The following is a 12,032-nucleotide window of genomic DNA, read 5'->3' on the forward strand; positions in this document are numbered from 1 at the left end:
GTATTTAGCAGACAAGATTAGGGAACTTAGGGGCTCATTATGACATACGTTTTAAGGGATCTATCAGTAATCGAAACCTCTTATTCCTCGTATACCTCCTATTTCTTGTCCAGCGTCCGTTTTTGCTGGTAGACGTATTCAAACCAAGTAGATGAGGTAACATCAGTGAAATCTATGTAAAAGTCACCCATAACAATAACAGCGCAGTTTCTATTTAACAACACACTGAACATGTCATCAAGCTCTGCACAAAATTCTTTGTAGGAAGCCAGCTGATGCCGATCGATACACGACTCCTACAACAAGGTTCTGTGACAGTTTCATTCCGTTTCTGTCACTCTCAGTCCGGACGGATTCACCGCATTCTGTTTGAAAATCAACATCGGAACGCTGCTGATGTGAAATAGCTTCGTCAACGTGCAACACAGTACACAGTCTTATGTGTTCAGCAGCGCCACCCTCGTCCATAGCGTGGCGGATGTGAAACTTTATGCAATACCGCGAGTGCCACGTGAAGCACGATCGAACGATAAGGGCGGCGGCTGTCCGATTGATTTATTTATTTATTTATTTATTTATTTATTGATTGATATTTTTATTGGTTGGGCTAGAATTCTCGTAATCTTGGGTGGTCCGCCTAGTCCGGCAGCCAAGTTGCTTGCGCCGCAGCGTGGGCCCTGCGAACTAGTCCTGGTTGGTCGTCGAGGTCCTCGCTGCGCAGAATGGCCTTCCACTGTTCCTGATTGGGATTAGGAAGTCTGTCAATAGCGGGATTGAAATGGCATGTCCACGCCATTTGAAAAGCTGTAGCTATTTCTCCACAGTGAGGGCACCCTGGTTTGTAGAATGAGGGTTACCATTGATGTAGTTTAAGTGTTGTTAAGAGAGTGTCTGTAGTCGGCGGAGAGTGCGTTTTTCTGCCTTGCCTAAGGTTTCCTAAGATGTGGGGAATGTCCTTCTAGACTGTCTGTAGGCCTGTAGGTGTTCGGTAAAGGAGATTATGGGCTGTGTAACATGTTCCTCTGCCTCCGCTCCGGGTGTAAGTGCGCTACGGGTGTAAGTGAGCTCGGGCGTGACGGTGGGCGGCATCAACGAATCCCGAGGGCAAACTAATCAACTGCGTGTCAGTGCGCGCGTCCAACCCACACTCACGCAGAGGAGTCAGCCATTGCGCTAGCTCTAGCTACCAACCCAAACGCTGATGTAAAGACAGATTTCCAAAACGCGTGCCGTTGTTTCGCTGATTTTCAAATTCTGTTCGCTGATCGGCTGCAGCTTGAATCTTAAACGATTTTTCGTTTGGACCCGCGACTAACCAATGGTTATAGGTGCAATAAGTGCTTCGTATTTTGCATGACATGCTACAAATTAATGCAACAAAAAAATGTTAACAACGGACTAATCCATCAATCAGGACTCACACTCTTCGCAAAACATCCCCTTAGAGAAGTCTCAATCATATGGTTCCCCGGACACACGGAACCAACGGCACCTGCGCGAGAACCCTATTATGCTACCTATATGACATCAAGACTGCCAGAATCGAGGCCCTCGTTAAGCTATTGAGCGGAGAACAGGTGAGCGTATTTTTTAGCTGTTCAAGTCGTCCCTTCTTGTTCTTGTCCTGTTTTCCTGCACTACGTTTCTTTCACGAATCTATAACTTTTCTGAACATAGAGAGACACTATCATTGTGCAATCTGCAAGTCATTGCAAGCACTGCTCTCAAATACAGTATGTGTATCACACGTGTCCGTACTGGGACTAAGGAACAGAAGACAGGGCACTCTACCATTCTGTTATCTGCAAGTACCTTGTACCTTTGTTCTTATTCATTCTTTTTGTATGCTTACTTTCGTTTTTGTACTGGCTTTACAGAGATTGTGTATATGTTTTACTAATAACTTTTTTGTGTACAATGTGTATGCCTCTGCATCCGCCCCTCCCCTCTATAATGTACATTTGTACCCTGAGGGTATAATAAATAAATAAATAAATAAATATGCAGTGCTACACCTACGTTAGCTTCTGTAACTGAGTGAGGCAAGCGTTGTATGCGTGGCGTATTTTCTTGATGTAGACGATCGCCGTGGAGCGGCCCTAGAACTCTGTGGCATTTGGGGCGTCTGCCGTTAAGAGCTGATATGGTCAGAGCTCATGAGGTCAGAGAGCAAGCTTGCTATCTACAGGGCGTTCGACTCGCTGTACTGGGCGTCAGTTTATTGTAGGAATCATCATGACTGTCAGCCAGGTTACATATATACTGCGGTATAAAGGCCTCTCCCGCCGCCGCGGTGGCTCAGTGGCTATGGTGCTCGGCTGCTGACCCAAAAGACGCGGGTTCGATCCCGGCCGCGGCGACTGGAATTTCTTTGGAGGAGAAATTCTGGAGGCCCGTGTACTGTGCGATGTCAGTGCACGTTAAAGAACCCCAGGTGGTCGAAATTTCCGGAGCCCTTCACTACGGCGTCTCTCATAGCCTTGGTCGCTTTGGGACGTTAAACCCCACAAACCAAACCAAACCAAAGGCCTCTCCCATTGGTTTTCAACTACCCGCCGCTGAGCCCGTCGTGGCAGAATCGAAGGAGCAACACGGCTATAATGCTTTTTATCTGCTCGAGGTTGGATGAAAGGCCCATTTTCCAAAGTCATAGGGAAGCCGAGCAGTGTATCCAGGGGCAGTGGAGATCGGACTAGCGCACCTCCTCCATACGAAGGCGGATGTTCGAACTACTTGACCGTCGTTGCGGTAGGTGGTGACAGTTAATCCGTAGCCCTCCGCATACGGTGTCTCCCCCCTCGGACAACTCGTAACAGTAAGCCATACATACCATTCCGTACCATACTATACCAATGACTCTAATTATGGTCCTGTCCTGCGCCAGCCGCCCTATAACCTAGCATATTTCTCCACCTGAGTCTCTGCCACCTAGCCTACGTTTCACTTCCCTTGTAATCCGCCTCGTAACCTTAACGAACCGTCGTTTGTCTGTTCTCCACATCACGTGTCTCGCCCAAGTCCATTTTTCGTCCTCTTGGTTTCATCTGCGGTATCTTCAACACGTGATTTGTTCCCTGACCCACGCCGCTCGCTTTCTGTCTCTTAACGTTACCTTATCATCATTCCATCCCATATATAGCTCACTGCGCTATCCTCAGTCTGATTTCAAGCTATTTTGTTAGTTTCGGACTCATAAAAGAGTAGCAGACCAGATATTCATTTTTTCGGCGTGTTCTTGCATATTCTCCAATTCATTGCTTCTAATCCCCCGTCACTACCTGGCGTATGTAGAAGAACTCGCTTCTCAGTTTCCATCTTAAACTGTTGTTGCCTTCCCAGACTGTCGAAAATTACGAAAGGCCTACAAGATAGTAAACCGAGATCGCGCTGGTATGCGTTCGAGGACATCATCCTACAACGCGCCGAACTGTCAGAAGTTCTGCAAGTGCGCGCCACCTTCCTGAATACACTCCGAAAGCTGGAACTGCTCTTTTCGAAAACGCGTCAGTCAGAAAAATGTAGCTGTATATTCGTCCGTTTCAGGGGTGACCGAAGCTCGAAACGGAACAATTTTCAACACAGTCCCGCCGCCCTGCAGCGCATCGAGGCAACCGCAAATGAAGCACACAGCTATAACGAAGCTTATAAACGTTTCTCAGCCGCGGTTTCGTATAGAGAAAATTTAGCCACAAGTTTTTATCCACTGTAAAAGTAAGACAACCATCTGGACTAGAATGCTTAGGGAATCAAAAAGTTGTTGCGATTGTTTCCTGCATTTTTTTTTCTTGTTTTCCCTCCAACGGAAAGGAAACGTCCGACACCTGCGACTGTTAGCTGGCTGCTGGTTCGTAACAGGGTAGTAGTGGGAGAGGCAGAGTTAATTTTGACACCCCCACCCAGCCTTGCCCCTCTTGCTTTAGGCACCGAGCACGGATGACGGCATTGCGACGGTGTTACATCGCGACTTTCCCACAGTCTGGCTGAATGGCCCCCATCTCCATGTTAATATCCTCTGCGATGTTAGCGCTCAAGGACGCCTCCTAGCAGGCACAACGCTTCGCTCGCGGGGGGGACGAAAGGCATCACAAAGGGTGCCTGGGACGCGAAGGGTGCATCCGCCGCGGTCGCCGGAAGCGAAGGCACGGCGCAAGGGACCCACGGCCCGTGGACCGAACCGCGGCCAGCCTTCGCGCCGGGCGGCGCTCGAAGCTCGGGCGCTGACCCACATTCGGCCGGAATGGGTGCTTTCCGAGCTCTGCGGCGGGGGCAGGCGCTTTTGTCTAGCCCCGCGACCTTTTTATGCGCGGCCGCTCTGGTCGGCCGGGACGCGTAATGAAAACGCCAGTAATGGCCTTTGTGCGCCAAGCTGTATATACAGGGCGCGCTAAGGTAGTGGGCAGTGACAGTTCCATCATGAGTTGCGCTCGGGAGCGCAGAGGCGCTAGCGACCGTTGGCTCCGGAGCCTCCGTCGCGCGATGCTGATGACACTGGCGTTGTGGATGACAGCCTCCGCGTCAGCTAGTGACCCATGGGTAAGCGAGCTGCATGTGTTCCGTATTTCCGCCTCAGGAGAAAGTATAGTGCGCCGAATGTGCATCGCGTGTGTCACGAATGACCGGCAGACTACACGAACACAATGATGGGCTCTCGTTCGTGCGAGTAGAAAATGCTGACCTACCATGACAACATCGCGTGTTCGGTAGCAAATGTACCAGCACGGATAAATGAAGCATTAAATTAGCGGTGCTATGAACGCGTATACAAAATTGATGGAGCATATGTAAAGGCACAGTTCGTTTTCAGTTACCTTGTGAAAAGACCACTCTTGGTTTCTAAACTTGATTCGTCACGTTAAATTGGGCTTCCGTCAGCCGAAAAAAGAAATTGTGTTCGCCACGTTCACACTATCGCTTTCGCGTTTGGTTTTTCCGCGATAGTACACGTCAGGAGTGGACAATCTTCTCTATGCACCAATACTCATGACACGTGATTTAAAACGCTATTTGTACTCTCGAAGCAGTTCCAGACGCCGTATAGAGAGGCTTTTGCTATGCCTTCGTCTCTTGCACACAAACTGTCGCCCACCTCTCGTCATCTCTTCAGGAGGCATCGCAGTGCTCATGCAGTCACGGTGAAATAATTAACGCATTTACTCTTGATTTGCAACACTCGTCTATCCAGTGCCTTGACTGCCTGGTTTCGACCATATTCTCATCTCTTCCCCCTCCTTTATTTTTTTTATTTTTGCAGCGAGAGCTTTTGATAGCTTTGTTATAAGCCATTTAGGGGGTACAACGGCAGCCGCAACGCGTTACGTTACGCGGGCTGCTTTTCCATTTTCTCACTGCGCGGTTCAAGCGTCCACCTACAAAGTCCACCTGTTCCGTCCACCTACAATCATAGCAAAAAAAAAAAAAGAGACGGACGACACAGAAATGGACGGAACAGATGGTACTTCTGTGTCCACTTTTGTGTCGTCCGTGTCTTTTTTGCGCTTTCGAAGAACTGTTACCAACTAGCCCAAACCAAGCTACTGTTGCTACAAAGTGAGCCAGGAATGCGCCTTTCATTTCCTCAGAACCAAAAGAGTGTTTTAGATATTTAGACCGCGAATAAGATTCCCAGTCTAGCCTTATTAGCAGTCTCATACCCAACAATTCTGGACAAAAGCATTTCTGAACGGAAAAGAGTTTACGAATGCAATTTGTTCATATATTTAAAGATATCCCTGCAACAATCAATATATACATAGATGTCCCGTTTAATAGCATTTTATTGCTATTAACATTTTTGCTATCGTCAAAAGCGTTGCCCACTGGCTTTATATGGCAGTCTTAACTGCTCGATACGAGCGATGGAAAAACTTTCGCTTCAAGCAAGCGGCCCTGAACTGTGCCGGGAAGGATTGAAAGGGGCAGTCCATGATGCAAAACAACGCTATGACTCAGGCATACGTCTCTGGTCGTGCACGGCGCTTTCTAGTCCCGTCCCGCACTCCACGCGCAAGCAACGCTTTTTCAGTCCCGGCCGCGCGGCAGGCGTGTCTGAACCTTCCAGTTGTTTTTGTCACTGCTCGGTTCAGGTGTCCACTGACAAAATGTGCCAGATATGCGCCTTTCCTTTACTCAAATCCTGGGGAGGGTCTCGACGGCGAATAAGGTTAGGCTGAGAACTGGACAGTCTTATTTGCTTCGTGCAAGCAGGCCCTCAAGCCCGTGAAGTGTGCAGGGAATGCGATCGAATGGAAACCGCAAGCGGAAGAAGGCCGAGTGAGCACGACAGCGTATAGAGAGAGAGAGAAACAACTTTATTGCTAAGGGTTTGAGATCGTGGGCGACTGTACCTCAGTGTGACCCCCATACAGGGGTGACCTCCAAGGCACCGTTAACAAGAGCTTCCTGTGTTGTCTTCTCCTGCTTCAGCAGCAGTTGATTCTGCAGCTTTCTTCGGAGGGAGCTGGCAGAAGCAGACGAGGTGGAGGCTTGACCTCACGTCCCTATGATATGTGATCTTGGATTGTCAATTCCTGGCAATTTAAGCACGCAGGGTTATACTCCCCGTTCGTAATAAGTGATAACCTGTGGGGGCTTAGAACTGATCGAGTCCGGATCCTTCTTAGCATCGTGGCCTGTGCTTTGTTAAGGTCCACATGCGGAGGAGGATAAATCCGCCTTTTATAAATCCGTCTTTTATCCTTATAGTAGTTAGTTATGTGATGGTTCGTGGTCAGTGCTTCACCTCGGGGGTCCGAGTCTGAGGAGCTGGTCTCCCGGTTCGTCAGACCTCGGGCTATATACGATCTGCCTCCTCGTTCCCCGGATTCTCTGGAATGAGCTGGGCCAATATAAAACTGTACTAAATGTTGTGGAGTGCAACCCCGGAAGATGCGGGCTGCCGTCTTGTCTACCGCGCGCCTTCACAGAAATTCGTAATGGCCCGCTTGGAGTCACCTAAGACGGTGTGCGTCGATGTATCCGTGATGGCTAGCGCCACGGCAGCCTTTTCGGCTTCTACAACTGAGGCTGCTTTGTGTGGAGACGCCTAACCGGAAAGTCACCTGTTAAACGTCAAAACGGGCCTGCAGCTCCAGAACTGTTGGCGGCTAATGCCAGTCGGCTTTCGCTGATTAATCTGCTAAGCCGGTAAGCTTAGGTCCAACTATTTTTATTTATTTTTTTACGAGGAGGAGAAACTCATGCCTTTCATCGCTTGAGAGAAAGTTCTGCTCTTCAAAATAAATGTGTTGCTTACTTTTCAAGGTGCCAGGCATTATTATTTTGAAGTTAGGCACTTTGCAGGTCGTGACTCAGATGAGCATCTCTTGTACGCATTTACCGATGCCTTCGTCGGTGCGCTGATTTCGACGTGCGCCTCGCGAATTTCGAGATGATTAATATGATAATTTTATCGCACCATTTAATCTTGCAACTGTGTTATCAAGCAAGTGCGTCGCACGTCCAGCGATGTAACCCATCGCGAAGGTCGTGCACCCACCGCCTGAAAACAAGGATGCATCTCAACCCTTTTTTGAGGCACCCGTTGAATACGAACAACAATCTTTCGGCAAATATTATCCTGTCTTCATCAAGATTGCCCACTTTTTTTTACTTTATTCTGACATTTAATTAATGCTAGCGCGTTAACACGCACGGGGAAAGGCTACCTGTATAAAGCGGACGGTCCAGAGGCCCTGAACGCCACTCTCTGAAAGCAACTGCACGATGATGGCTGCATATATGGTGCCCTTCGCGGGCGGAAAAAGGTGGGTGATATCTGTTACCGTGTTTCTGAGGCCGTCAGCTGCAGTGTGGCCAAAATGAGGCGCCTGGATATCGCATAGGTATCCGGGACGACGTTCGTTCAGAAAGCGCGCGCTGCTGTCGAGGGTGCGGTCCATATTATCCCTTTTCTTTCTCAACGATAACCGCGTACGCCTGACCGTGCAGTGGACGATGTCTCATCGCATTCGCCAGAAATTCTCCGCCCAGCCAGGACAGCGATCGGGACTATTGTTCATGTCCTGAAACTTCCCTCGTATGTAACTGGAGGCTATCGCCACAACGGTAATGGCCACGCACCAGTGCTCGGTCCGCCCGCTACGACCACGAGTTCTTTACCGACCGATCACGCAGAAACTTCTGGATTTATTTCCACTTATTCGCTGTGTTGGTTCCAACTTAATCTGCGCGGCTTACGAAAACCATTCATAGGGTCGTGCAAATTCAGAAGTCGTAAATAAATAGGTGTACTGTGGTGAAACACCACGACTTTCTCTTTTAACATGACAGCGTTGGTACCCCATGTCGGAAAAGTCGGAAAAAATTTTCCGGCGTCGGCGACCGTTTGCAACCTCGAAGGCGGAGCGGCCGGACCCAGGTCATGCGACCTTGTGGCGTCATCACAGCCTGTTCATCGGATTGTGAGAAAACTGGCCACCGTGGAAAGCGGCAGTTAAATTAATTATTGATCGCGAGAGGTTGCTCGGGAAGAGCAACCTCCATGGGTCTCACAAACCCCACCGGTGGCTATGTTTGAAACAGCCACCTGCCTGGACAGTGGCGCATCGCTAAATCGCTGCACCAGTGCTCCAGGAGTGGCATGAGGACTCCCAGCGATCTGTGTATGTAGAGAATGACCAATTACGCATGGAGGTGATTAGTAGGAACATTAGTCCACCAACGCTAACGCTTCCTACCCTTGAAGCGGAGCTTAAGTGTCCCTTCCAGTTTTGTTTCCTTATTTATTTTGCAGCGTCTTACATTGAACTTAGCATGTGAACGGATACAGCTTGTTCGATGGCGAACTGGCCCCGTTTCAGTCAGTCCCGCGGGCGCGAATAATTAAACGTCGCGATCATTACACCCTCGCAACACCGCATAACGGGACGACGCAGTCATAGTGCAAGGCCGATGCTTCCTCTCCATTTTCTGAGGACGAAGCACTCAAAAACCAGAACTCGGGCAGGTGGAGAGGATGACTTCGACGGCCGAGCGCAGGTGCCGGCGGAGCTGAGCGGTTGTGGAGGTCCGTGCTGGAGTCCCTCGGGCCTGTTCCCGGACCCGGCCGACTGCTGCGGCTTCTACAGCTGCGCCTCGTGCCGCGCCTACCGGCTTCGCTGTGCCCCGGGCACTGTGTTCGACCGCCGCTTGGGCCTCTGCAACCACCCGCAGGATGCGCCTGCCTGCCTGGCCCCAAACCCTGGTACGCATTGCACACTCTGTTGGCCACCGGATGTGCGTGCATCACATCACATCACACGGTTGAAGCGCTCTTATTCGCCGTTACCATTGCGCATCTCTGTTCATCATCATCATCATCATCATCAGCAGCAGCAGCAGCAGCAGCAGCAGCAGCAGCAGCAGCAGCAGCAGCAGCAGCAGCAGCAGCAGCAGCAGCAGCAGCAGCAGCAGCCTGACTGCACCCACTGCAGGGCAAAGGCCTCTCCCATGTCTCTCTAATTAACCTTCTCCTTTGCCTGCTGCGCCCGCCGTGTCCCCGCAAACTTCTTAAAGGGACCATGAAAAGAATTAAAAGCCGCTTGTAAATGTTAGAAGTTATGCTCAGAAGCACTGACACCAAGTATGAGTCTTCGGAACTGAGCCGGCAATTTATTATGGCTTTTTAAAAATCGCGTTTTTTAAAATTCGCGGGCCGTTTGGTGTCTTCGTAGGGAGCGATTTTGAAACCAAAACCGGGAAAACAGACGTCACTAGTCCCATGACGTCGGTAGGCCACCACACGCTGTCATTCGCTCGAGCCGCGGCAGCTACAACGTCACGGGCACACTTCCGGTAGCGGTGAAAATCGTCTGCTCGCGCGACCCCCTCGGGCAAGCACGGGCCAGGGCATTGCCTTCACGCATATGTTTTCAATTTACCTCTGCCACCTCTTTCTGCCGGGAGTTCGGGAGCAAAGAAAGCGCCGAGACCGGAGAGACGCTGCCGACGCACGCTGCTCATCGGGAGTGCGACAACCGGAAGTCGTAAACCGAACGTCAGCGAATGACGTATTCATGGGCGGAGCCCAGTCCCGGAGCTGTTTTCTTTATTTTGTCTTGGTGCTCCGCGTATATGAGTTGAGGGGGGAGAGGAGGAGCGTAATTTTTAATCGTCTATAACTTCGTTGTTATTCATACTAGCTCGAAAATTCTTTCGCTGGGGTGACGAGTGATGGATTGCCTATCTTTACGTAATCTTTACGCTTGCCTTCTCTTGGAATCCACTCCATTGCCCTTAAGCACCGGCTTTTATCTTGCCTTCGCATTACATGCCCTGCCCAAGCCCATTTCTTCCTCTTGATTTCGACTAGAATGTCATCAACCCGCGTTTGTTCCCTTGCCCACTCTGCCCGCTTCCGGTCTCTTAAAGCTACACCAATCATTTTGCTTTCCATAGCTCGCTGCGTTGTCCTTAACTTAAGTTGAACCCTGTTCGTTAGCCTGCACGTTTCTGCCCCATATGTGAGTACCGGTACAGCTGTTGTATACTTTTTGTGTACTTTTCTCTTGAAGGATATAGATAAACTGCCATCCATGATCTGAGAGAACCTTCCATTTGCGCTCCGCCCCATTCTTCTAGTTATTTCCCTCTCATGATCCGGAGCAGCGGTCATTACCTGCCCTAAGTAGAGGTATTCCCCTACCACTTCCAGCACCTCGCTACCAATTCTCAACTGCTGTTACCTTGCGAGACTGTTAAACATTACTTTGGTTTTCTGCATGTTAATTTTTAGACCCACCGTTCTGTTCTGCCACTCCAACTCATTGACTATGCTTTGCAGTTCATCGCCTGAGTGACTTAGCAATGCAATCTCATCAGAGAATCGCAGATTTCTTAGGTATTCTCCATTAACTCTTATCCCCAACAGTTCCCAATTCAGGCCTCGGAATACCTCCTCGGTTAAAATTTTTCTACTACAGACATTCGAAACATCCCATCACATCTACTACAGACACTCTAAACATCACATCACATTATAGCCCTGCGTGCGTCTGATCATGAGAGTGGCTTGTTTCGTAACATGAGATAACATAATTATATAGAAATGTGCGCATATTATTTCGCTGTTATGACTGATTATTGCCTGGCGTTTGTCGTTAACGTGGTTGCAGAAATGTTAGTGACGGTAACACTCAGTGATAAAGCATAATGAAACTTGCAAGAGGAATTCGTCCAGATCTGCCGTCTTTATGTCATCACTACAATGTACCGTTTCTGCTTTCAGGGTGCTACCTCTACTACCTGAGCTCGTCGTTCACTGGGAAGAAATGAAATCCAAGCGGCCAGAGCCATTGGGAGCAACAACATCACGACAGAAGAAATTTCACACCTTTTTCTACTGTTGAATTAAGCCGTATATTTGTGCGCGCGAAAAAAGAGGTGGGACTCCACAATGATTTAAAAAATATATATATCAGTCGACGCAGCTGCTGTGGCGCTTTTTCATTGTCTCTGGCCGATGCAAGCGGTGCCTCTAGCAACGTGAGGTTGTTGCAGTGTAATTGAAGCAGTACAGCTTGATGCATGTTGATGATAAATTTTATAGGCGCAAGGGCAACTTTAGCCAAAGAGCGTCATGATACAAGCTATTTTCCTTTCCTCAAGGTGGCGTCAAAGACTCATTTTTGAAGGCATTTCACCCCAGAGAAGCCGCACACAAGAGCAGGGAACACCTTGTACCCATCCCCAGTGGGTACCCGGCGTCCCTAGGGATCGAACCGTGCAACTCCCGCATGCAAGGCGGATGCGCAAACTAAGCCACCGCTGCGGTCAGTACAGCTTGCGGCAGATAATTTCAAGCAGGAGTATGTAATTTTTTTTATTTTTAATGGTGGTGTGAATAAATCGCTAAAATGCATGCTTCAGCGTTACACCTCTCTACTCGGCCGGCGGCTCAGTACAAGGGGGAGGGGGGGGGGGGGGGTCACCGCGGGCGTTCGGATGAGCGCTGTGGTCAGTGTGTGCATTGAAACAGAAAACTGAGAATAAAAAAAGGCCGCAAATGCCTCTAGGATGATGTAGATGATGCGTTT

General features: G+C 49.4%; 1 protein-coding gene across 1 annotated transcript; it reads left to right on the forward strand.

The window, feature by feature from the left end:
• Positions 1 to 4,413: 4,413 nt before the first annotated feature.
• Positions 4,414 to 11,271, forward strand: obst-I (obstructor-I). The gene is made up of 3 exons (XM_089576912.1): positions 4,414 to 4,533; positions 8,998 to 9,202; positions 11,225 to 11,271. Exons 1-3 carry the CDS (start codon positions 4,414 to 4,416, stop codon positions 11,269 to 11,271), a joined length of 372 nt encoding a protein of 123 aa, XP_089433038.1.
• The last annotated feature ends 761 nt before the right edge of the window (positions 11,272 to 12,032 follow it).

This window comes from Amblyomma mixtum, chromosome 3, assembly GCF_055824585.1.
Source record: "Amblyomma mixtum isolate Tamu chromosome 3, ASM5582458v1, whole genome shotgun sequence".
Classification (NCBI taxonomy): Eukaryota; Metazoa; Arthropoda; class Arachnida; order Ixodida; family Ixodidae; genus Amblyomma; species Amblyomma mixtum.